At 38.3% G+C, this 27,679-nt stretch overlaps 1 protein-coding gene across 10 annotated transcripts in view; it reads right to left on the bottom strand.

Moving 5' to 3' along the window:
- Cask (calcium/calmodulin dependent serine protein kinase) overlaps positions 1 to 27,679 on the bottom strand; it is a 376,056-nt gene that overhangs the window by 60,982 nt on the left and 287,395 nt on the right. For 7 of the 10 annotated variants that reach the window (XM_055599508.1, XM_055599513.1, XM_055599507.1 and 4 more), the window contains exons 11-12: positions 25,176 to 25,193; positions 14,762 to 14,883 (exon numbers count right to left, since the gene is read on the bottom strand). In XM_055599508.1, coding sequence (XP_055455483.1) covers positions 14,762 to 14,883; positions 25,176 to 25,193 — 140 coding nt within the window. The remainder of the gene's footprint in view (positions 1 to 14,761; positions 14,884 to 25,175; positions 25,194 to 27,679) is intronic. The other 3 variants (XM_055599517.1, XM_055599509.1, XM_055599515.1) reach the window with 1 other exon arrangement.

The following is a 27,679-nucleotide window of genomic DNA, read 5'->3' as shown; positions in this document are numbered from 1 at the left end:
CACACACACACACACACACACACACACACACACACACACACACACACCGTGTTATCAAAATCAAGCAGTATATATGGGCAGTGGGCCTGGGAAATGGCTCAGTATATAAAGACACCTTCCACCAAGCCTGTCAACATGAACTCAATTCCCAGGACTTACATGGTAGAAGGAGAGAACCAACTTTTGAAGGTTGTCCTCTAAAATCCACATATGAATACTCCCATTATTCCCTCAATGAAATACGGTTTAAAAAAAGATTTAAAAAATACATTTAGTGGCGCTGGGCATGGTACATGTCTTTAATCCCAGCACGCTGAAAGTAGAGGTAGGTGGATCACTGTGAGTTTAGGAGCAGCCTGGTTTACAAAGTGAGTTCCAGGACACCTGGAGCTACATAATAGAGAGACTCTGTATCAAAAACCAGAATAACAGTAACTACCAACAACCATTTACTGAGGCAGTAAAGTGGCTTAGCGGGCAAAGGTGCTTACCATCAAGCCTGATGATTTGAGTTTGATCCCTAGAACCCATAAATGGTGGAAGGAGAGAACAGACTCCCACAATTTGTCCTCTGACCTTTACCCATGTACTGTGGCATGTTCACACATGTGCATACGTGTGTGCACACACACAAGTAGAAGTGTAATTTAAAAGACACTTAGTTTCCCCTGATGTCAAAGTATTAATAACCAAAAGTTTAAAAAGCTAGATGAAGCCAGCTGTGGTGGTGTATGCCTTTAATCCCAGCACTTGTGAGGCAGAGGCAAGCAGATTTCTGTGAGTTCGAGGCCAGCCTAGTCTGCAAAGTTCCAGGACAGCCAGGGCTGTTACACAAAGAAACCCTGTCTTGAAAAACCAAAATAAAAAAGAACTTAGATGAATAATAATAACAGAAAGATCTCAAGGCCATTTAAAAGAATAGCAAACTTAATTCAAGGCTTTCTATGTTTACTGCACTGTCCCTTTACACTGTCTGCCCTGCAAATTCTTTACCTAAAAAAGCTTTACCTTTTTCCTAACCAAAGACTATTTCTGACGCTGCCTCCAAGACTTTCAAATATAATTAGGATTGCTAGTTACACAATTAATAAATGAACACTAACTTTTACTCAGAGCAACAAACACCCCCTAATTCCTGAAACAGGAGACTTGATTTTTAACCTGGTCTTACTATGTCAAGTACAATCCTCTAGCTCTTATCGTTTCTTTTAGAATTTTTTTTTCTTGATGCTAGGCACAGCATTCAGGGCTTTGACTCAGCTAACATCTAAGAACTATATGTCAGTATGCTGTCTTGAAGACTTCTAGCTAGTGTCTAGGAGGCATTCTTGGGCCTCACTCCAGACCTGATATAGGTACTCTTATATGCTCCGTGGGTTTTTTAAAATAAAGATTTATTTATTTATTTTATGTATATGAGTGCTCTATCTGCATGTACACCTGCAGGCCGGAAGAGAGAACCAGATCACATTATAGATGGTTGTAAGCCACCATGTGGTTGCCAGGAATTGGACTCAGGACCTCTGGAAGAGCAGACAGTGCTATTAACCTCTGAGCCATCTCTCCAGCCAAGGCTAGTTTGTTTAAGAAATATTCTATCCAGTATTACATTTTGATTAACAGTAGTCATTCTGGTTGCCCACTCCACAAAATAGAACTCATATCTCACATGGCTTGGTTGACTTAAGAACTTGAGACTAGAGAGGCCAGGGACCTAGGGTAAAACCAAATACTGTTGTTTTAAAAAAGAAAAATATCAATGAATGACTCCTATTGATATTCTGCTACACTCATAGATAAGTGCCTTGTTGAGCCATCCTCAGAGAAACTTCCTCCTGCATCATATGGGAACAAATACAGAGACCCATAGTCACAAATTACAGAGAGACCTTGAAACACACAGTTCTAAATGGGATGTCTCCATCAAATCTCTCTCCTCAGGGATCAGGAGGCTCATGGAAGAGGGGGCTGAAAGAGTTAAGAGCCAGAGGGTGATGAAGAACACCATAAAACTAGGCTCTCCAAATCAACAGGATCAACACACATATGAACTCAATGGAGACTGAGACAGCAGGGCCTGCATAGGACCTGCCCCAGATGGGGTCCTAGAGCTGAAAGTAGAAGTGGACACATGCTCCAATCTCTAACCCAGAAGCTATCTCCGATTGATAACCACTTGCAAGTGAAAAGTTAGTTTAGTGAGAATCTTGGTTTCTAGTGATGTTATATGATTATGTTTTCGTTTTAATCCGAGGTGTGGGGTAAGAGGCTGCTTCACAGCAGGAGATTATGATTTGCCTCATGCACTAGCAGGGGTGTGATCTTTGCCAGCTACAGAGAGCTTAAGTCTGGGGATTTTGGAGAGGGTATAAAGAGGAGAGCCCTGAGAGGGTCTGTGGCAGCTGCTACTCCTCCTGTTGCTGCCTGTTTGTCCTGCTGCTGTGTTTGCTATGGCTAGATTGCTGCCTCTTCTGACTATGGAGACTGGACTTGTGTCAAGGAACTTTATGTCCCCCAATCAGCAGAAAGTAGCCTATAAAGGTCTACGGCTCCTTTCTTCTTTAACCTTCTTTCTCTCTTACCTAGTGTTGGGGGGTTGGAAGGGATTAGGTTGGAATAAAGGTTGGAAGAGAGGTAGAGGTATAAGAACTCAATAAAATAGATTAAGAAAATGCCCACAATTTAGTTTCATCTAAGGGAGTCTCACTGAGTAAACAAACTACTCTTAAGTGTAGGCTGCATGCCCAACAGTACAAGGCCAACAAAAAACAAACTCAATGGCATCTTTGGAGGTTTCTTGTCTTAAAATGTTTTGTCAGAGCTTTTCCTTTTACCCCTTTTTAACTTTTTACCTATTATATACATATATAAAATATTTCTTCTCTTCTCTTCCTCCTCCTCTTCTTCCTCTTCTCATTTCTTCTCTCTTTTTACCCTAGAGGTCTTTTGTATATACATTACAGTCCATTTTAATGTTCTTATGGGATTCGCGAGTATGTAAACAAATGAATCTGTTTCTTGTGCCTTCTCTTGGGCTCTTTTCCTTCTATTTGTTTGTTTTGTCCCATTTTGATGTGTTAGTTTTTGTTTTATTTGATTATATATATTTATTATTATCCCCAAAAATCTGGATGGGAGAGGAGGTGGGGAAAGATTGGATGGGGTAAAGAGACAGGAAACTTTATGGATATATTATGTGTGGGGAAAATCTATTTTTAATAAAGAGAAAAACAGAAAAAAATGAAAGTTTGAAATGCTTCAAAATCAGAAATGCTCCAACATCTGAAATACTCCCAAATCTGAAACCACTGTATTGCTGAATTGACTCTACAAGTGGAAAATTCCACATTTGACCTCACATGAGGAGTTGCAGTCAAATTCTAAGCACACTAAAAATGTGGCATAAAATTATCTTCAGTGGCAGGCTCTCTGATCACCTCCCCCTGGAGGGGGTGCAGCCTTGCCAGGCCACAGAGGAAGACAACGCAGCCAGTCCTGATGAGACCTGATAGACTAGGATCAGATGGAAGGGGAGGAGGGCCTCCCCTATCAGTGTACTAGAGGAGGGGCATAGGGGGAGAAGAGGGAGGGAGGGAGGGGGCCATAGCCAGGATACAAAGTGAATAAATTGTAATAAATAATAATAATTAAAATTTAAAAATTATCTTCAGGCTGTGTGTACTATACATGCTCTATATGGAACATAATTGAATTTTATGTTTAGACTTTGGTCCTAACTCCAAATTATTCTTATGTGTACTCAAATATTTAAAAGTGGAAAAAAATCCTCAAATTAAAAACAAACAACAACAACACGAGTTCTCAAGAATTTCAGATAAGAGATACTCAACCTGCATCACTAGGAACGATGATGACAGCTTCTTCTATTGAGCACTTACTAGATGCTAATTACTAGTCAAAGACCATAATATAAATGCACCCACTTAACCTCAGCTAATATTGCAAGGCTGGTGCCTCTGTTATTCCCACTTTACAGATGAAGAGAACAGAACAGTGCCTTTGGTACAAATAGACACACAGACACACAGACAGACAAACTTCGACTAAGCCCAACAGGAAGTCTGTAGCACCAAGTCTACCAGGAAGCTTCCTGTGCTGGTGTAAGGCTCACTGCACAGCAGTCAGTGTTCCTTCCACACCCGGCCTAGGTCTTATTCTGCCTACAGAGGCAGAAGCCTGACATGTATAAGAGTCACAGAATTGAGGAGGGCACAGATTTGATTTTCCCTCCCCCTTCTTCTTGAGAAGGGAACTTGAAGAAGGAACTTTCCCTTGTGCAAGGTCAGGGGTAGAGGACCTTCCAGAAAAGCTTGCATGGGAACCGGAAGGACCAGACAGGCGAGCTCCTTGCCTTGGTCTCTGTACAGGGCTTGCCAACTTGCAGCAGCTTACAGGCCCACACTGGTACACTAGGAAGGATAGGATCCTCAAGGAGGCTCAACAAGTGATATTTTAGGTCTTGAGTGAAAAGTGACTAGTGTCTGTTTCTTCATGCCTCACCTGGGATAGCCCACACTTGCAGTATATATTAAGGTAAGAATGTCTGCAAGGGCAACATGCCCAAGGCTATTCTGATGGAGTCCTGTCCAAGAGGACTGCCTGCACAGAGCAAGAAGACCCAGAAATAGGGGCTGGGGTAACACCATGGGACAGAAGACACGGGTGTGCTGCTGAGGCCAGATGCAGCCTATGCCAACAACGCTAAAGCTGTACATTTGCAACTCAGGACAGCACCAACGCTGGGATGCCTGCCATACCAAGGGCTTCAATGACTGAAAAGGAAGTGGCTGTCTAATGTGCGTGATTATAGAACATGCTGTGTAAGAGCTTCTTTTTCTTCTCCATGACCCTTGAGTTCTCCAATATAAGGTATCAGGACACAGTGTGTGTTTTGTAATTGTTTTCCCCAAAAATAAACATTTGAGTTTGTATGTAGAAGTTATAAATACATTTTTGTAAAAAAAAAAAAATGTAGCGTACCACACAAAAATAAACTCAGTGGGAATACTTATTTTAGCTTGTTTCTTTAGGAACCAGATATAATTTCTACTTGATCCCGCTAGCACACTAAAATATTTTCCCCTAAAATTAAAAACATTTTGGCCTTATTTAATTCTTTTGTGTATCTTTCAATCTGACTTGCAATACAATTATTCTATTCCTTCATTTTGAAGAGAATGCTATAATTTGGATAAATGTCACCCAAGCACCTACGTATTAAAAGGCTTGTTTGCCAGCTTTTGGCACTAGTGAGAGGTAGTAGAATCTTTAAGAAGTGGGGCCTTGTAGGATAAGTTACTGGGACTGTGCTCTTGAAGTAGATAGATAATAGTATTCCATTCCCTCCTCTTTGCTTCTTGAATGTCCTGAGGTGAGCAGCCTCTTCTGCCATGATGTTTTGCCTTCCAACAGGCCCAAAGTAATAGGGAGAACTGACTGAAACCTTTAAAACTGTGAGCCAAAATATATCTTTCTTCTTTTTAAGGTGATTATCTCAGGTACTTTATTATAGCAACTGAAAGCTGACCAACACAGAGGAGAAAACTAATGTCTAGTCAGGTGAAATGCTGCACTTAGGGTTATACAACCAGAGCAGCAGGGAATGGAAACATGGCCTTCTGTCTCACAGCAGACCTTCTTTGTACTGTATTAGAATTCAGTAATACCTAGCAACTAACAAGCTGTGCTAGTGGGATGCTTTTAGTAATATTTAGAAGAGAAACTATAGAAAATGCTATTCATAGATCATGGAAAAAAAACTACATATGATATGGAATGTATTAGTCAATCACATGCTGGTTTTATTAGGTTAAGTAATATTAAGATCTTAATCTTATCTTGGCCAAATAGGAACATTTTAGATTTTCAGGGCTATCTGGTCTCTGTAACTATTTAAACCTGTTGTGTTGTATAAAAGCAGCTATTAAAAATAAACAGATACATCTGTATTTCTTCTTCTTCTTCTTCTTCTTCTTCTTCTTCTTCTTCTTCTTCTTCTCCTCTCTTTCTCTTTTTTTTGAGACAGGGTTTCTTTGTTTGTAGCCTTGGCTGTCCTGGAACTGACTCTGTAGACTAGGCTGGCCTTGAACACACAGTGATCAATCTGCCTATGCCTCCCAAGGGCAAGGATTAAAGGTGTGTGCCACCCCCGCCCAGTGTCATGGCTGTGTTTCAGTAAAATATTTATGAAGCAAGTGGTTGCCTGGATTTGGCTTGAGGGTGATAACTTGCAAATTCTGCTCTTGAAACATAAATTCAAGGTAGCCTGGTAACTCCAAAATATATTTCTTTTTGTCATTTGCATTATTTAAATCTGAAGATAATGAAACATATTATAAGGCTGGCATGCTGAAGGAGTTGGGGAAAAGATAGGAAGATACTAATAAATTATTCCTAGAGGGAAAACAAGGGTGTTTGCATTCTTTTTCTAAAGAAATTTGTTACCCAAGTTCAGCAGTGTCTATAAAACCACACACATAGAATCAAGGCAAAAAACCAGGAAATGTGAACATCTGCAAAGGAAACAGACTGTCTCACACAGTAGCCCTCCCAGACAGGCCTGCTCCCTGCTAGTCTTTGGCACTGGGTCAGCTATGACCACACACAGCTGCATGGACACACTTCACCTCTGTCTCAAGGAGAGTCAGCAGAGTTCCACTGAGAAGCTGCATTTGACACTGCAGATGGTACAAAGCAGAGTAAACTGGTGGTAATATTTAGTTCCTATCTCCTGAGCACATACTTTCCAAGAGATAGATGAAATCAGTCATGTCTTTTAAATTTACTTGTAAAGCATTAAATGAAGCTTCTTTTTTTAAACACCATACACCATTACATTTCACTCCTGATGTCTTAGTTCTCAAATAGAAGTGATCATTGCTTTTTTTTTTAATCACATATTTCTTATTTAGGTATTTATTCCTTATCTATTTTCAATATTTTATAATTAAAATTAGTGGGAAGACACTATGAAATAACTATTCCTGGGTTGTATAACCCATTGTCTTTTTTTTTTCTTTGCACAGAGAAAACCATATCAAAGGAAAAGAATTATTCCACTTGAGACAAGATTATAACTTTTAGAACAAGACTCTAAGCATGGATCAAATAACAAACAGGCTTCTAGAGCTTCGGAGACTAGTGAAGTTCATTAGCAACCACTTATTTTAAAGACATGGTAGCAACTTCTTGTTGGAAAGGCATTCAAGTTCATATTTAGCTGCAAAATGATGAAGTGTGCCTGCAGTCCTAGAAAGACAGATAATAAGGGTATGAGCAAGAGTGTATGAAAGGACAGTGATAAGATGAGGGGCAGGCTGGCTTATTAGAAATTTCCTTCAGAGTTTCAGTGAACAATGTGTGCAGAAGCTAGGAGAACAAGAACCAAGTTCCAATATCACACCTTAGTGAACTGAGACTGAGAGGCAAAAGGACTTTTTTTCCCCATTTAATACATTTGAAATCCAGCAAAATGTTAGGGAAAGGTATATCTTAATACTAAGATATAGGGAACAGATAAGCAGCTTCAAATGATAATTTTTAAGGTGATTTTTTTAAATTTATAAATTGGAGGAAAATTTCTGAGATCTAAATTCTATTTCCTTGCCCAAGTTAACTTGAGATCTTCAGCCTCAACACCTACCTAGGACGATTGTGTGAAGATTTCCCGGACAGCCAGGGGAAACCCAACTCTTCAATATAAGCAAAATCAAAAATGAAAGGCCCTTTCAAATATTAAACATGAGATAGTGCAAAAATAGCCCACAAAGTTCTAAAAGAAACACTGTAGAAACTAAAAGGCATTTTCAAAAAAAAAAATAAAAGGAACTATAAATATATAAACTACAAGAAAAATGTCTTACATATCTAACAATGATTATGCATAATTTTGATTCCATGATTTACAAAATTATATAAAAACTACCAGGGTGTTTTTTTTTCTTTTATGGAGTAAATATTTGCCTATTCTATCACTACCTTTTTGCCCTAAAAACTTATATACTACAGAGTTTTCCAATCTGTTTAATTAAAAAAAATATATTTTTTCTCTCTCTCTGTCTCTCTGTGTGTGTTTGTCTATCTGTCTGAGTGTATTCCACATATGTTCAGGCACCCATAGAGTCCAGAAGATGGTGTGAGATCCACTGGAGCTGGTGTTACAGATGCTTGTGAGCTGTTTGGCACAGGTTCTGGGAAATGAACTCTGGTCCTCTAGAAGAACAGGACATTACTCTTAACCACTGTGCCATCTCTTCAGCCCCCACAGCCCCCAGTTTATTTTGAATAGTTAAAAAGAAAACATTCAAACATTAGTCATGTTTATGACTCTCTGTTGCTCACATTAGAAAGGGGGTACTTCCATTTCTTTGAACAGCACCATTACAATTTATGCTTTAACTTTCCCTCCAAATATTCAGAAAACAAATAAATAAAGTACCGTTTAGAAATCTTAAACTAAACTTGTGTTTCATGCCAAAAAAGTATGCTAAACTGCAGAATCTAGTGACTGGAGTAAAGCAAGGAGAGTCCTTGCCTGGAATTTAGCTTGTCCTTGGGTAGGGCCCAGCTCATACTGAATAGCTAGAACTGGAAGTGGACTGAGAGTGTTGTGTACAGAGCAGCTGGAAGCTCTTGAGTGAGATGTGTCAGGAAAGCTTTAGCTTAATAGGCTAACAGTGAAATGCTGGCTTAAGCCACCTGTTCGTGGGGACTGTCTCCATACTTGAACTCCTAAGCAGCAGCTCACATGTCTAGTGCCACGCCGCTCTAAGTAAAGCCAGGACTGAAGTTTGCCATGGGTGGTGAAGATGACTGAAAGAACAGTACTTCTGCGCTAACTGAAGAGTTCCTGAAGGCAGTAAATGCTGCTTGTATGTAAACCCTTGTTTGAGGGGAGATTTTATTTGTGTGTGTACGGTGATGATTTTGTTTCAGTTTTAGTTGGAATTGCACTGCAGGGATTTAAGAAACTAAAACCTGCTTGACCTCTTTCAGCTCAGTCTAAAAAGCTGTCCCTTTGGTAGCTTAACAATGTAGACCAGTAGACCAGTGTGGTGATGTCTGTTGATTTGGCAGCTTTTTCTCACAAACTCCAACATTAGTCTCAGATGACCTAACTTGATTGTTGGTTTTGAGCTGGCAATTAGCTTTAAAATGAACGTCAGAAAGAAACAAATCACACTTCCTATTCTTGAGTAAGAAAAAAAAAATAGGCAGCCCTTATCTTAATAAGGCCTTTAAAAATCATTTACTGTATATGTGCATTTGCCTGGGCTCATGGTATGCAAGTAGAAATCAGAGGACAACTTGCAGTTGATTTCTCTTTCCATCCTGTGGGTCTCAGGAATAGAACTCATCTGTGCTCAGACTTGGTGGCAAGCACCCTTATAGGCTGACCCATCTGACAGTTCAGGTCCTTTTTGTTCTTTTCTATTCTCTTCTTTTTTTCTTTTGTTTTTCTTTTCGCTTTAGGAAGGGGTGGGGTGGGTGTGGGTATTCTAGGCTGGCCTCAAACTGGATGTCCTTGAACTTCGGCCTCAGTCTCTAGGGTTCTGGCATTACAGGCTTGTACCACCACACCTCATTTATATGGTGCTAGCGATGGAATCCAGTGTTTCAAGCATGCCAGACAAGCACCCTTATCAACTGAGTTTTATCTCTAGTTTTAACAAAACCTTCTGGGAGAAGGCACTTTTTTGATATTAAATACAAGACTTTGCCTAACTATGAGATATTTACACTGTGATATTTACACTTTTTAAAGTGTTAAAACCTCATTTGCTAGCTCCATTGTTTTTCCATATCTATGGTTATAGCTAAAAATATTTGCACTAAAGAAAATTTTACTCTCTTTTTGCTGCTTAAAAAAAATATTAATGTTCCGTTAGGATTACTCTTGGAAACCATAGTAAGTAGCAAAAATGAATTTAAAAAGAAACAAACACCAAGTCTGGTAGAAGGGGTTTCATGAGAAGAAAGCGGTTGTGTTGTTGGACTGCTAATATTACAGGCCACCTCTCATTCTGTAATGGAGCACACCACATTCCTTTCTGCAGAAGGATCCCTCTTTTCCTTGAGACTCGCATCAAGAACCAGTGCTTACTGCATTTCAGAGGCTCTTGGAAGATTCCTTTGCCTTCTGAGAAAGTAAAATACAAAAAAAGAGAATGTCACCCAGAGAGGGCAACATTGACACTGGAGCAAGTTGATTTAGTATTATAGTATCATTTTATTATTGTAGAGTCACTTAAAAAAAAATCCTCCCAAACAAACAGGAACCATATAAACCCCCTGTAGTCCATAGTACATTCACAGAAGATAGTGAATGATAGAGAATTCCTTTAACAATGATAGAGAATATTGGAACCAACTTGGGATCCAGAAAAAGAAATTATGTGAAGAAAGAACCAAGGCAGAAATCTCTGTGATTAGCATTTTGAGAAGCTAGTTTTTCCTAACACATATTTACCATACAATATTGACAGTGGACGATATTGAGAGGAGAATTTTACATTTTTGTTTCCAGCCTTCATGCTTTGAATTTTTTTCTTGCCTTACTGAATTGCTTAGAACCTCCAGTATAATGATGAATAGGAGTGCTTAAGAGTGGATGATCCTTTGAATGAATAAATAAAGTGTAGTATATAAATATTCTCTAAAACAAGAAGGTTTTAAAATCATGTCATACACAGGAAAAAGGATTAGAATGGCGAGTGCCAAGTTAAGTGAAATAAGTTGAGGAAGAATAATATTTTTTTCTCTTACATGCAGAATCTAGACTTAAAAAAAAGGCACAAATGTAGAAGGAGGCTATGTGGGGAGAGGAATGGGAACAATGGACGAAGGTTGCAGGACAATAGAGGATAATGGGGAATTAAACAATCAGTGCATAAAATGTCACATGGAACTGATTATTCTGTACAATCAGTATATGCTAACTCTTAAAAAGTACATAAAAAGGAGTGAACAACCCTTACTTTATTGCTATTTGTATCTGTTTCTTGTTGCTTCTTAAGAGGTGACCATATCAAGCTTAATGGTATACTGAAATATCTACATTAAAAAGAAACAGCTAATCTAGCTCTCGGGTATCTTGTTTCTTGTAGTATTTTCCCATTACACAAGGAAGTTTTTGCCTAGCCACTTAGAAATGGTTGAATAAGTGACTCCCAAAGGAAAAAGCACTTTGATCTTCAGCCCCAGGAAGTGCTGGAGTGTACAAAGATGATCAACAGGTAGCTTGTACCTGCCAAAGCTGAGGGCTCTTTTAAGACCAGATTGGTGGTCTGCCTCCCAAGGTCCACCATTCCAGACTTTTAAGTTCTTTTAAGTTTTAAGGCTTCTCATTCCAGACATTTAAGTTCAAAATTTGTGAGAAACAGTTTGGCATTTCCTGACTGGCAATGTATTTACACAGTCAAACTGATGTAACTCATTTCTCAGAATCCAAGATGAGACTCCAAGTAACAGCAGGTTACTGTAAAAGTTCTACTTCATTTTTCCTTTAGGAAACTTCTGAGTTCTAAAATATTCTATTCCAACCATGTTTACTAAATTAATGTCACCTCAAAAATACAAAACAGGAACTCTAGAGTTGTAGTTTTCCAGGCTCTCTCTAAGCAGTAAAGCACTACAATAAAGATGTCAACCATATGAAATAAGCACTTGCTTATTTCTAATGCAATATTTTCAAATATTACTTAAAAACAAAACATAAAACAGGGTCAGATGAAAGGGAAAGAGGTCCTCCCCAAGCAGTGGACTTGGAAAGGGGCAGGGAGGAGATGAGGGAGGGAGGGTGGGATTGGGAGGGAATGAGGGAGCGGGATATAGCTGGGATACAGAGTTAATAAAATGTAACTAATAATAAAAATAAAAATTAAAAAAAACAGAAACAAAACACTACTTCATCTATTACAAAGTCTACTTATAAATAAACATCTAAATTAAGCTACTCCTATAGATAGCTTTGTGGTCTTATTAATTCATTTACTGGTTACAGTTTTAGAGAACAAGCTTAATATTTCCTACAGAATCATATTAATTAGGTAGGGGCATCACATTTGCTACTGAAATGGCAGTATGTGCTAGCAGTCAGAGGTATGACAGCCAGTGAGTGAAGTTTTGAAGCCTAGTTGTCAAAGTGTGGCAGAGAGAGATGAATATGATTTTCCTCCTTTTGTAAATCAAGAGAGAATAACTGAACATTAGCTGTACAGAATCGTGTGATATATTAATATGCAGATTTGGGGTAGCAATCAAATTAAGGTAGTTAGTATATCTGTCACCTCACACCTTTATCATTTCTTTGTGATAAGAATACTTAAAATCCTCTCTGTGGCTACTGGGAACTATTTGGTATATTGTTAATCAAAGCCACCCTGCGCAGGAGATCACCAGACCACATTCTTCCTGGACGTTTTGGATCACTGGTCAACCTCTTCTCATTTTCCCACCACCAGCTTCCCCACCCACCCCTCGTAATGATGATTCTTTCTATCTAGTTTCTGCGAGGTCAGTGCTATGTCCCACAGAGAAGTGACATTACACTGCAGCTGTCTTTCTGTGTTCGGCTTATTACACTAATCCTAATGCTCTCCTGGTTCGCTCATGTTGTTTTCTCCAAATTCTAATGATTCCTCTTGAACGCTAAATTTATAAAAATTATGAAGTCGTGGAAGGAGGAGAAACGGCAAAGTTTTAAAAGCTTCTAACTTGTGATCATCCTGCCTTAGTCTCTTGAGTGCTGAGGAGCAAACCAAGGATCTTCTATATGCTAAGCACGTGTTCTACCATGAGTTACATGCCCAATCCATGCCTGTGTCTAAACTGTATTCTCTAGGTCCCTTACATTTTAAAATTAGAGTTGTAACTTATAAGTTGATTATCTTCTTCTACCATGTGGGGTCCAGTGATTGATCTCAGGTCATCAAGGGTGTTGGCTCTCCTAGAGCTAGAATTATAGGCAGCTGTGAGCTGTCTGATGTGGGTGGTGGGAACTGAACTTGGGTCCTCTGGAAGAACAGCAAGTGTTCTCTCCAACCCCTACATCCATAATTTCGAACTGTTTGTAATAGTAATCAGTGAGCTCTCATTCATATATGCACTATATAAAAAGCCAAACCAGGGGAGTAAAGTATGTACTGTGTAAGCATTGGCAGTTGAGTTTAGATCCCCAGAAGCCACATAAAAAGCTGGGCTCAGCACTATGTCTGTAATCTATAATCTCAATGTTGGGGGATCTCTGGAGCTCACTAGCCAGTCAGCCTAGACCAATCAAAAAGCTGCAGGTTTATTGAAAGACCCTGTCTCAAAAAGTAAGGTAGAGAGTGAGAAAGAAGACGCTCCATATCAGTGTCTGGCCTCTACATGTGCGCACGTAGCCACACAGCTTCATAAATATGTACCACCCCCCCCCAAAACAAACTAACTGAGGAAAACTGATAATTGGTTTAGGTTGATCAAATCTGTGAAGAGAAGCAACTGTTTCAATAGCTTCATACAGTGTGAAGTTGAAGCATCACACAGTATTTCTAGCTTAGCTTTCCTCAGTGTTCCTCATCAAAATAGGGCTCTATAGGATTTCAAAGAAAAAAAATTTGCACCTGAGAAATGCTTAAATAAACCTCAAAAAGTTTCTTTCCTTCAGGACATTTTAGCACTTTTGATGTAATAATGCCCACCGCAATCCCATACTTATATAGTCATCAAATAACCAACCACTTTAAGATCTTTTCTTTTTCCTTTCCCACCACAGTATTACCTAGAAGAAGAATGTTTTATAGAATATCCTGTGAAGGATATTTTGCTTTAGTGTAATCTGCATCTTACAGTGGGTGAGTCAAGCAGTCCCAGATAGTTCTAGGCCTCCCAAAGCAAATTTTGTTCTCTTATTAAGGGAAATAGTTTCCTGCAAAAAAACTGAAATACACTATTACCATCAGAACCATCCAAGAAGATTTTCACTGTAGAAATCAACCAAGCTTTCTGAGACTACACTGAAGGCAGGCATGAATGGTTAGTTTCTGTTTTTAGTCTTTTCTTTTTTGAGACAGGGTTTCACTATGTAGTCTTGGCTGTCCTGAAACTCTCTGTGTAGACCAGGCTAGCCACAAACTCATAGATATCTGCCTGCCTCTGCCTTCCAAAGAGGCAGGGGACAGCACATCTGGTTTAGCTTCTGATTTTTTTTCATTTGTTTGTGTTCTAATATGTGGTCAAATTTACTAACAGAACACCCTCTTATGTTTGAGGAAGATACCAAATTTACAAACCCCAGTGTCCCATGGATATTAAATATGTGAGTGTGTGAATCTAGTCCACTGCACAGTATCTCATTAGTTTTAATGCTTCTGTATACATGCTTGAGAAATAATGTTCAAAACACTAGAAAGAAATCACTGTTAGGATTAATAATTTGTTATACTAGAAATAAAAATACAATGGTAAATTAGGGTTGTGGTGCACTCTATAAAAACTCACTTATCAATTGCATGCATGAATTATTTATACATATAAGTACATACAATTTTCCCATTCCTGCTGGCGTGGATATACATTTGTACTACAGATATGTTTTATTTTAGATTGGAATCTGTACTAGTTTCCTCCATTTTTCAAAAATCCAAAGCAACTGAAAAAGGTGTGCTATGATGGAGATCTGGAAACCCCTATGGAATTAAAAGGTTTGCTAAAACTGAATGCTCCCCGCCCCCAATAATAATAAAAAGACAAGACTTACATCTAGCAGTGTGTGAAGATGCTGATCCTGGAAAACACTGTGTAGAAAATCTAGGTCCTTTTCACTGCAGTCTGTAAGTGCGTGAATCTCTTCTAGGCTGTCCAGCACCTGAGAGACGGCTCCTGTGGGGACAATGGAAAAGAAACTGTTAGTACACAGTCAATGCTACACTAACATTTGCAACCTTAAGCTTGCATTTCATAACAATGAGCACTGGCACTCAGAAGGCTTGTGTTTTTATGGAAAAGAGGCTTAAATGTGCTTCGGATAATTTAAGAGCAGAATATGTTGTGTTTGTGTTCTTAACATTAACACATTAGCATTTAACATTAACACAAAGCATTTCTGTCTTGTTTGTAAAAGTGGGCTTAAGCTTGTATATTTAAATTAAAGCACTTTGTCAGCATAACTGGGCTACTGTGACAGAAAATATGGGTGCAGCAATACATCAGCTAGACAGTAAAGGTACCAGGACCCTAAGGCATTTTCTGATATTATAGAAATAAAACACAGGTGGGCCTTTTATACAAGGGCATTCTATCAGGAACTGACAGTACAGAAAACTACAGATGAGAGGCCCAGACCATCAATTGAGAGCTCTTGTTGCTTAAAACAAACTTGGAAAGATTGTTTTTCTATACAGTTTTAGTTAGCAAAGACCTCACTATATTTATTCCTTTTAAAAATTGTACATACAAAGAGAACCAAAGTCATTCTCATTGTCTCAGTCCCTTGCACAGACCCAAAGACAAAGGGTTGGAAAACTAACAGACATACACCTAATGGACTCATCCAAATATCATATGAGATTTTAAGGAAAGTCATTTTGTAGGGCAAGGAGACTGGAAGTGTTATCAGTTTCCCTACATTTCCTCATGCTCAGTACACACGGTCGGTATCACTAATGAAAGATACATATGAGCATGATTAAAGTCATTTACATAGCCTTAATGAACCAATCAACCTGTTTTATTCTATAGAAAATATGCAAACATATACTCTATAAAAAAGAATCCCATGAGGCTTCAGCACATTTGTATATACCAAGAAAGTCTGAGAATAAATGCTTCATTTGCAGTTAAGTCTTCAGATCAGGGCTGAAGAGATGAGATGGTCCAGAGATGGCTCAGAAGAGCATTGGCTGCTCTTCCAAAGGTCCTGAGTTCAATTCCCAGCAACCACATGGTGGCTCACAACCATCTATAATGAGATCATGTGCCCTCTTCTGGTGTGCGGGTGTACATGCAGGCAGAACACTGTATACATAATTAAGAAATTTAAAAAAAGTCTTCAGATCAGTGGTCCTCAGCTGGGGGAAGGGTTTGGAGTTCGCTCTCCATAGAGGCATTTCTTAGTGCCTGGGGATATTTTGGGTTGTCACAACAGCAAGAGGGAGGGTGACTACTGGCCTGTAGTGGTAGAGGCTAGGGATGGTTGTGAATATTCTCCAATGTCTATGACAGCACCCTACAACAAAGAGTTATCTGACCCTAAATGTCAGTGTTGAGTTTGAAAAGCCCTATTTCAGACAAAAATAAAATATCCCTTAGGAGACATTTCTAGCTATTCTTGTCTCAGATCTGATCCATTAAAATGCACTTATTGGTAAGAATGTGAGTCAGGTTTATTCCTCAGAAGGTAATCTGGCAATATATATATATGTCTTAAATGCTATGTGTTTCAATTTGCTAATTTCATTTACAAAAATCTACCTCAAAGAGAAAAATAGAAGGATTCTATATGAGGATACTTATATAAATGAAAGATACATTTAATAGTTAATAATTATATAAACTATAGGATGTTCACTTCACATAATGTAATATACAGCTGAATAAAATAGTTTTTGAAAAGAATTAAAGATATAGGAAAATTCTCATTTAAAAATTTAAAAAGTAGACATAAAACCATGGAACTTACATTTTCCTAATTATGGTAAAAAAAAACAACCAAAAAAAAAACCAAAACAAAACAAACAAACAAACAAACAAAAAACCAGACAGACACACCACACACACACACTGTGGAAAAATAGAACTAAATACACCAGAAGTGTAACAGTAGCTATCATTTTCCTACTTAGTCCAACCTATTCTTGTTCATATGTTTCAAGTTTCTACAACAGCAAAAACAAGTTGTTACATAAACTACTTATTTTTGTAGAACTATTTAGTTTCATTAAAGATTTGGTGTGTAAGTCACAAATCATGTGTCTACCACACATGGTTATTTTAAAAGATTGTCTTTATTTGGGAAAAGTTATAGATGTAATATAAAAAAGGACACAAAGATCTAAGCATATCCAATTTCTCCAATAATACCATATGAAAAAAAACCTTAGTAGATATCACAGTCAGGATGGTGACATAGCTACAAAAAACCATGCAACATCCATTCCCACAAGGCATGCTCATGATGCCTTCGAGCCCCTCCCTATCCTCCCATTCTGCTCCCTGCTAATCCCTGGCAACTATCAATTTGTTTTTCACTTCTGTAACTTTGCTGCTTTAGGGAGGCTATATGAATGAAATCACATAGCATATAGTCTCTGGGGATTAGCTCTCTTTCTCTCTCTGTCTTAAACCCAGCACACTTCTCTGTAGTCATCTGGCTTGAGTTGTATATAGTCCATGGCATGAACATACCAGTTTAACCATTTACTTGTTGAGAAGTAACTACTGGTACTTTTAAATTTTAGAAAATTTATGCCTATTAGGTTATTGGGATTTTCACCAGAAACATTAAGTAGATAGTAAATGGGATAAAAAGATGCAAGGTAGAAATCAGTCCTCATTGTTCTTGCTTTTCTGGAAGATGTATGGACAAAACCTATTGCCTTTAACCTGCTCTTAGGATTTTTACTTTGCTCAGTGTAGCAACAAACAAACAAACAAACACCAAACAAAAACCCCAAAGAATAACTGCAGCAAAACTTTGTAAAGCAGCACAAAGCCAACGTTGTTCCCTTATTGAAAGATTTGTAAAGTTAAGAGAACATGTAGAAAAAAAATTAGTCCCTGAGTGAATCTCTGATTCCCCAAAATACATCATCACTAGCAGAATTAAGTGATACTGGGGTTATCAAATTGTTAAATTCAGCTTTAAAGTTCTGAAACTAAAACCAGAAAAATGTCGAGAAAACAGCATTAAAAAATACTTAAGTCAACAGATAACATAAAACTTAGTTATTTCCATTCATATATATATATATGCTATTTAGCAGCTTACTAATAAGATTAAAACCAAATGATCACGTATTAAGTGAGTAATAAGATGGCCAGGCTAGTGATTGGGAAGTACTTCCACCTGTAGCAGACCAGGGACTTATCACTGATTGATCTCTGAACTCCCCAAGTATCTGTGTCATTTTTGTCACATTCTTCAAGTTACTTACTTAATATGGTTATTTGTTTATTTGTTTAAGAGTTATAAGATTTCCTAAGGCAGGTCTGTATGTTATTTATTTTGTAATGTCTACTAGCTTTGCATTAGATTAAGCCCTTTAGCGTAATAAGGGCCAGAGAGATGGTTTGGTTATGATCACCTGCTGCTCTTATAGAGGATCAAGGTTCAATTCCTAGCTCACAATTGCCTGTAACTCCAGATCTAGAGGGATTTGATGTCTCTGGCCTCTGTGGGTACCTGTACTCACAGCATGTCCCCCTCCACATACACACATAATTAAAATAATAAAAGTCAATTAAAAAGAATTCATAATGCAGTTCCCAATTCCTTAGTTTCTATTACTGGCCATCAAAGAAAGGCAGACATCATCCCATCTTTCTGGATGGGAGGTCTACTTCCAGAGGGGACCAAGAAGGTCCCAGCTAGGGAGTGGTAGAACTGGTGTTCAGGTCTGGGCTTGTTGAGCTTCAAAGTCTGTGCTTTGGCTGACTTCCTACACTAACTGGCTGTGCTCCAAAGCCCAGAGGAAACCTCAGTAGTCATGGTTCATGCATGGATAAGGAGGCTGGAAAAGAACTTTGCCCTATTGGGTCAGGCCATAACCAAGTTCCCTACTGGATTGATTGCTCCTCCTTTGTGCCAGGTGCTAGGCAGGGGCTTCAAGGAAAATAGAAATAAACTCTCATCCCTCAAGGGGGCTCTCAGGTTGGTGTATGTGGGAAGCAAACTATACCCTGAAGTGAATGATCCTGGGATAGAGTTGGGGAGGAAGGATGAGCAGGAAGTCCCCACTTTAACCAAGGGATGAATCTGCTCATGGGGCCACTGAATGGATATCTTTCTGAAAAGATAAAAGAATCTTTATCTGTTAGCTTGCATTCCCATGGTCTCCAAAGGTCTACTAAACCTCCACACCTGTCACTTCTGGAGTGATTAAGTCATAGCTTGTACACAAATGGGATTCATTCAATGAACTCTCCCTCAGTTGTGCGCAAACCTCCTATTTCCAGGTTTAAAAAAAGGTCCCTAATTTTAAGTTTCTGCAGTTATGTAGGAGAATTGTTTCATTTTATTTCTCTTTCATCTTTCAAATTGAATAAATGTTTTTGTCCAATTTTAAAATCTTTCTTTAACTTTTGCCACTGATGATGATGATGATAATGATAATGATGATAATGATAATGATGATAATGATAATGATGATAATAATAATAATAATAATAATAATAATAATAGTAGAGCTGGGCATTGAACCCAGGGCCCCATTCATGGCTGGCAGATATTCTTTTACTGAGCTACACGCCTCTCTTTCTCTCTCTCTTTCTTTCTGTTTTCCTGGTTTTTGGAGACTGGGTCTCACTAAGCAGCCCTGTCTGGCTTGGAACTTATAAGAGATCCTCTAGTCTCTGCTTGTGTCACCATGGCCTGCAAACTTGTTATTTCTTTCTTTGGATTTGACCAGCAGAATAACAAAACACATTTTAGGCCTGATAGATATGTACAACTGGTATCTCTAATCCTGTAGCAAAGCCATCTAAAAGACCTATAGTTTTTCAGCAACAACAAACAGGATAACAAAAATAAATGGACCTATAGACTTTCATAGAACTTTCCCATTGTTATTGCTTCAGATTTTAAATGTGGGCGGTAGTGGTAATCACACACACACACACACACACACACACACACACACACACACACACGATCAAGCTGTTACTAGTATTCATTCTGTAGATCAAGACTGTCAAATAAGAACTAGACACTCTTTTCAAAGACTGAAAGTTGTGTTTTTCTTATGAAACCCTAGAGTAAATTTCTAACTACCTGAAAAAGATCAATCAGCCAATAAGTAGTTGACAAGTTCTCCCTAGGAGATAGCTGTTTAATGGCATAACTGAAGGCATCCCATTTGCTTTTTGTATTCTGGGCTGTACTTAGTAGAATGTGCGGTTCAAAAGGATGCATCATCAAAGGATCTTAGGTTAAAGGGATTTTTTTTTCTAAACAAATTTTGAAGAATTTAGAGTTAAGTATTAGAATAGATGATTTGCCCTAAAAATATTTTTATTTTTAGACACAGAGTCTTACGATGTAGCTCAGGCTGGCCTCAAATTCCAGATTTTCTTGTCTCCCAGAGATGGGATTAAACATATGAGCTACTAGGCCAGATAAAAATCATAACAGAAATTATCTTCATACTAACTCATGTATGATAATTTACGTTTTCACTCTTGCTATCCTATGTGATTTTACAGTCATCTGTTATGCAAGCAAGTGCTTTTATATTTGAAAAACTGGAGGCTCATCAAGGTTCAATGAACTATCCAAGGTCCACACATAGGCAGGGAGCAGAGGAATGACTCCTAACACCCAACTGTGACTTCTGTCCCAGTGTTCTTCTCTCCAATCTAAAACTACATTAGTCTCGGCAATTCACTTGAATCACGTGTGCAGTAATGCTGTGCTTTGCAATTTCTATTCTCTTTTTAATCCCATTTACATTTACTATATATGGCTCTTTTCTAGCATTTGACCCAAACTTTTACAACAATAAATTTACTGCAAGCAATTAGTTATACTTGCCTTAGAATAACATTTAATGCAGTTTACTCAGTAATCAAGCGTGTTTCTAAAAATGCAAGTTGAAAAATCATACAGTTGAATTTTAAACATTTTTACTTTTCCAAAGAATCTCACTTTCAGGCAAGTTTTTCTGAAAAGTCTTCTGTTACTCTTATGAAACAATAGTCAAAATAACATAAATATGTCAACTACTTAAAAAATGTTTTCTAGGCTTATTTAAAGAGGAATTTAAAAAGATTATTTTTTTATTAATTACAGTTTATTCACTTTGTATCCCAGCTGTAGCCTCCTCTCTCATCCTCTCCCACTCCCACCCTCCCTCCCTCTTCTTCTCCTATGCCCCTCTCCCAGTCAACTGATAGGGGAGGTCCTCCTCCCCTTCCATCTGACCGTAGTTTATCAGGTCTCATCAGGACTGGCTGTCTTCCTCTGTGGCCTGGTAAGGCTGCTCCCCACTCAGGGGCACATGATCAAAGAGCCAGCCACTGAGTTCATGTCAGAGACAGTTTCTGTTCCCATTACTAGGGAACCCACTTGGACACTGAGCTGCCATGGGCTACATCTGTGCAGGGGTTCTAGGTTATCTCCGTGCATGGTCTTTGTTTGGAGTATCAGTCTCAGAAAAGACCCCTTTGCCCAGTTTTTTTTTGGTTCTGTTGCTCTCCTTGTGGAGCTCCTGTCCCCTCCATGTCTTTCATATCTCCACCTTCTTTCATAAGATTTCCTGCACTCTGCTCATGAGTCTCAGCATCTGCTTTTATACCCCGCAGGATAGTCTTTCAGAGGCCCTCTGTGGTAGGCTCCTGTCCTATTCCCTGTTTTCTCCCTCTTCCAATGTCCATCCCCTTTGCCTTTCTGAAGTTTTTAAGGTCAATAAAAGCTTTGGATACAGAACACTTTCATTACAAGAGTGGAAAAGTCTTACACTTACACACACACACACACACACACACACACACACACACACACACACACACCAATTAAAAATATACCCAAAAGGACGACAGAAAAAGAAACAGGATATTTAAACTAAGAGGTTCTCAATGTCAATGCAGGCTGAGTCCTTCCCAAAACTTTTCCCCCACATAGCAAACTATGAACAATTCCAAAGAGACAGAAAGCCTGACAACCACCGAGGTCACAGTTGATATCAGTTTGCTGTAACGCTCTATAATATGCTATCTATCTGGCAATTCACTGCATCCCTCATTCTCCTCAAAGTAAATGGCAGAGTAGCTAACACCAGTCACTTCGCTCTTGAAAGATTTCAATTCTTCTCTCAGGTAAAATTTAAATACAGCAAAGTACACAAATCTCAAGTTTACCATTCATTGGGCTTTGGTGCTCCTGTTTATCTGGCAGATATTTCAAGAAAGATTTGTGTGCATTTCTTGTATACATGCAGAGCTATGCAACTAGGTAACATTAGCAAATGCAGCATATGAGTGCAATCTTGAGTCTTCTCAAGGGTAGCAATACCCTCTATTGCCTATTTCATGAGTAGCTCGTTAACACAACACTGTGCCACTGTACACACAGTCTAATCATCCAATCAAAGCCTCTCACTTGCAAACACGATACCTTTTTTTGAGATGGGTCTTATTATGCAGCTCAAGCTAGCCTTGAAGTTATGATTATCCTGTCCCAGCCTCCAAAGTGGGTACTGGGATTATAGGTGTGAACCCTGTCCCCAGCTAAGCAATACAATGTTTAAAAATGTGGTTTTGCCAGGTGTGATGGCACATGCCTTTAATCCCAGCATTCAGGAGACAGGAAGGCAGATTTCTGTGAGTTCAAGGCCAGCCTGGTCTACACAGTGAATCCCAGGCCAGCCAGGGCTATATAGTGAGACCTGGCCTCAAATTTTTTTTCTTGCTCAAGTGTACTTTATTAAGTTTATTAAGTTAAACTCACCAATTGCCATTACTCAAAAAATATCCACCCTTGTCTAACTGCAGTCTGACTCTTCTCACCACCAACCCGTAGCCAACAGCTTTTACTTTCAGTGCACAAAGCAAATTCAGGCTTTCAGTCATGTTATAAGCAACAGTGAATCCCACAATGGAAACTTTATTTTAAACTCTGGTGAACGTACTATATCCAATTCTGGTTGTGAAAACTTGTATATGATGATAAATGTCTCAGATCCTTATGTGCAGATTATAATACAGGTACTTCAAAAATGTATTAGCTTAAGTTTCTTATGTAACGCTACATATATATTTCATTACCATACAGAGGTTGCAATTCTAGTGACATTATGTTTATGAAAATAGTCTGTTTCCAAGAAGTAACATTCTTAAATTTTTTTTAATGAGACAGGAACTCTAGGTGTCCTGGAACTCACTATGTAAACTAATAGGCTGGCCTGGAACTCATAGATATGCACCTGTCTGAGTGCTGGGATTAAAGTTGTGGCACCACTGGGCACAAGCAGTAAAATTGTTTAAATTAATTTTTTTATTAATTACAGTTATTCACTTTGTATCCCAGCTATAGTCCCCTCTCTCATTCCCTCCCAATCTCACCCTCCCTCCTCTCCTCCCATGCCCCTTCTCAAGTCCACTTATAGGGGAATCCTCCTTCCTTTCCCTCTGACCCTATACTATCAGGTCTCATCAGGACTGGCTGCATTACCTTCCTCTGTGGCCTGGTAAGGTAGTAAAATTTTTGAGCACCATTCTTTCAAAGGGCTTTAACAATATACTGCTAGCCTTAAATGCTCGTTTGTGTAAAGTTTTATACAGATTGTAAGTATGACCGATAGGATGCTCATTCCCAAGATGATAGGTGTGGTTGATTACAAAGGATAGAAGAGAAAAAAAAAAAAGGAAAGAGGAGAGAAAGAGGGCAAGAAGGAAGGAGGGAGGGAAGGACAGAGTGACTGCCTGATTGTTTTCCATTTTTATAGCCACCAGCACGAATATGTACCTCTGGACCCCTGAGATCTTGCTCACTGCTATTCTTACCATTTATGATCAACTACTTCTCCTGGCATGGGGCCTGAGCATATGGACTGTTACTTCTGAGGCAAGGTTGAACTGTTCCTTGTCTTGGGAACAAGCCCTGCCTTCCTGTTAGTAATTTGTGTTAGAGCAGCATGCGGCCAGGTTGGGAAGAGCCTTGCGACAAGCCCACAGCCAGCGAGGAACAGAAAAGTTCTATTCACCGCTGGGTGAGTTTCAAAGATTTCTCCCATAATTATGCCTTCAAGGGGATGGCAGCTCTGGAGTGCCATCACAAGAGATCTTGAGGCAGAGGCACTTAACAAAGCCACACTCCTTCTGATCCACAGGAGCTGAAATTCTTAGCCACAAACCACAAGCTGAGATTTTTGTATTGGCTGTAAATTTCAAATGCCATAAAATAAATATCAAATGCCACAAAACTCAAACAAATTTCATTGTTGGCACCCGGATTTTCTCATTTATGTTTGTCTCTTATTTACTTCACTTTAGTAAGCAGTGAGGAAAAGTTTTATTTTGCATTTTGAATACTGACATTGATGTAATCTATGTACATTATGTGGACTGGTTCAATTTTATTTATTATATGTGTGCGTATTTCTCTCTTCTTTTTCTTCTTCTTCCTCTTTTTTTTTTTTTTTTGGTTCTTTGAGACAGGGCTTCTCTGTGTAACCTTGGCTGTCCTGGACTCACTTTGTAGACCAGGCTGGTCTTGAACTCACAGAGATCTGCTTGCCTCTGCCCGAGTGCTATGATTATAGGCGTGAGCCACTATGCCTGGCTCAGTGTGCATATTTCTTACAGCCTATTTTTCCCACATATTCAAATTACATCTCTTTGAGGTTAAATGCTATCTGTCATTACTCTGAGTTTTTTGAGACAGGGTCTCACTATATAGCCCAGACTGGTTTCCAACTAGTTACCTTCCTGCCTCAGCCTCCTGAGTTGCTGGGCTCGTACTCTATGCCTTCTGGCCACTGTAGCTGATTGTGGGAATTGTTAAAAGACATGATTTCAGAGTTTACTTCAAAGCCCAAACTGATAAACTGAGAATGGACTCTGTATCAGCAATAAAAACCACCCATGTGTAACAAAATTGTCAAAAGAAAACTCACTCTAAAAGTTTTCTTGAAAGCTAACTTCAAAACAATATTTTACCTTTCCCCCAGAATTAATATATTTGTATTTGAATTTCAGATGTGAAATAATATTAAGTGTCATTGAAATTTTAACACTGCCTTACCCCCCCTCCCGAAAGAAGTGAGAAATTAAGTTGCATAACAAAGCCTCGGGAAATCAGTATATACAAGTTCTAATTTTATGGCTAAACAGTGTTAAAATTCGCATTTAGACATCTAAACACAAACAGCCATGGAAAAAGTCAAACCAATTATGAACCATGCAAAGCCAAACACTTTTGCATCAAGATAAACCTTAGAGGAAAACAAAGGGATACCTACTTTCTGCTGCTAGAAGTCCTAGGAGGAAGGCAGCATATGGACAAAGGACAAACGTTATTTTAGAGCAAGCAGGTCATCAAGCCATAGTTAGGCCCACTAGATAAGCCATTAGCACAGTCCCCCCACCACACACAGCAAACTCTCCCCTCCCCCAATTTCAGACAACAATTTTTGTGATCTCATTCTAAATTCTTTGCTTTGAAATGAAAATAGGCGCTTTCAACTCTGAATTAAGTAACAAAGCAACACGATACTGTTTATTTATAAGAGTAACCTCGGTGAATCTAGTGAAAGCAAAACGAATGAGTTTCGATAGTCTATATTAGTGGACTTGGCAAGGGGCACGGTGGAGATGAGGGAGGGAGGGACTGGGAGGGAATGAGGGATCGGGACATGGCTGGGATACAGAGTTAATAAAATGTAACTGATAAGAAAAAAAATTCTAAAAAAAATAAATAAAATAAAAAACATTTAAAATTGAAAAAAAAAAGAAAAAGCATTTTTCAGTAAAAAAATTGTTTTACATTACAATGACACACCTAAACATGTTCAGCTTTTCTTTGGATGACAGGCTGGGGAGCTGGTTAATTTTTAAACTGTGTTTTTAAATACTTATATTTTCTTAAATGCATACTCATTGTGATAATAGATTTTACTTTAAGAAAATAACATGCATTTTGTGAGCAAGCAGCTTTAGTCATTGTCCTCAAACTTCAGAGTGCTGTAGAAAGAATTTCAAGGAATTTTGGGAGACAAAATTGGGATAACCAACTATTACTCTTGTTAAGCTTATTCTTTTTAAATGGACCTACCTATCATTTCATAAGAATAAAAAAGGTAAGGTGGAGCACATGTAAAGAATGGGCAGCTGGTGAAATGCATTGTTCACTGTCCTCCTGGCTCTTCTAGTCTACCCCAGCACCACCCTAGGAGCATAGGTTCTGAAGTCATTTCTCTCTCTTGTCTCTGGCTTGGATGCATTTGCAGGTAATCACAAAAGGTGCTTCTGGTTTTGTAGTGTAAAACAAACCCATACAAATTCAAACAGAAAGACAGTGGGAAGAGTAACTTTGGGAGTTTAAAATGAAAAAGCATAGGGATAAACGGAAGATTTTAGGTTTGAAAAGTAATGAAAACACCAAAAATGAGATGGAGATAAAGAAAAACAAATGTAGATATTTTCATTTACAAAAGTGCAAAGCTTTATTTGAGTCCAGATAAAATACATAAATGGCTTCTGCAGCTGATGTATTCCTGTTGGCTGCAGAGAGGCTGTGGGTTGGCAGATGGCTGTAGGTCAGTAATGTTGATTAGGACAGAATGCCTTCCTGAAAATGGCTTAGTATTAAAAATTAATTTTAGAAATGTATGAATAATTTCTGATAGCTCTGTGAAGTGTTTGGAAAAATGTTACACTTTAAAATTTCCTTTGTTTTTGACCTCTGACTACATAAAAATTTCCTCTTCATTTGGAGTAGTGATTTACATTTAGATTTTAATTTTTCTACTTTTCGTTTGTAGCATCCAAATAGCATCACTGAAAAAAAATCTTTACAGATAGTTACGATAAGCCATTTAAAATATACACTGTTCAGAAGATCATGAAGTTCCCAGAAGTAAAAAAATAAAAAAGAATGTAACAAGGTGAGAATGCAGGAAAGGGAAGCCAAAAATGAATGTTCAATTGTGAATAATTAATGTGAAACCTTGCAGGTAGCCTGCAAGATGATAGAAGAATGTTTTTTTGTTTGTTTTTTATCTGCTTAAAAACATAGTACTACTCTAAAAAAGAAAACTGTTTTAACCAAATTATTTAAAAACTGTACTGAAGAAGAAAAAACAGGTGATAAAACATATTTAATGTAAATAAGCATGTTTATATAGTTAAATTTTTTGTAAAGAAAAATATAACCTTTTCTAGGAAAAGAACACTTAAAGCCTTGTTAAATGGGAAGAGGAAAATATTAACTGAAGGCAAATTCTGAAAATTAAGGACCGTACCACTTTCTAGGCCCATTTCAAAAGATGAAAGTTGAAAGTACAGACAGTGACCATCCCAAAAGGTCCCAAAGAGGTAATTTATTCTAAATATAGTACAAGTTGTCACTCTATCATGTCATCAAAACTATGAAATAAACACCATGCTTGGATCCACTCTCCCTAAATAGGGTCAAGTGTAATCTATGCTGAAAGCCAGAAGAGAGATGTTCAAACTCTAAAAATGGTACAGGGATAGGAACAAAATATTGTAGGAAGAAAAAAAGGGCAGAGATGAAATGCTGCAGAGCACATGTACAATCACAACTATGCCCCAGTCTAATGCACTGTAAAGGCTCAGGCAGTACAAGAGGAAGCCTCTGGGCTTTTCCCCCAGTCACTTCTCTAAGATTCTGAATGTGTCTGGAAATCACCTTCACTCAAAAGAGGAAGATTCATATCCCAGTTGGTAAAAGTCAAAAGCACTTTGAAATAGGAAAGAAAGAAAAAAATAAATAAATAAATAA

The sequence above is a fragment of the Psammomys obesus genome, unplaced genomic scaffold (assembly GCF_907164565.1).
Source record: "Psammomys obesus unplaced genomic scaffold, mPsaObe1.curated_primary_1811, whole genome shotgun sequence".
Lineage (NCBI taxonomy): Eukaryota > Metazoa > Chordata > Mammalia > Rodentia > Muridae > Psammomys > Psammomys obesus.
This window is presented reverse-complemented; position numbering and strand designations above follow the sequence as displayed.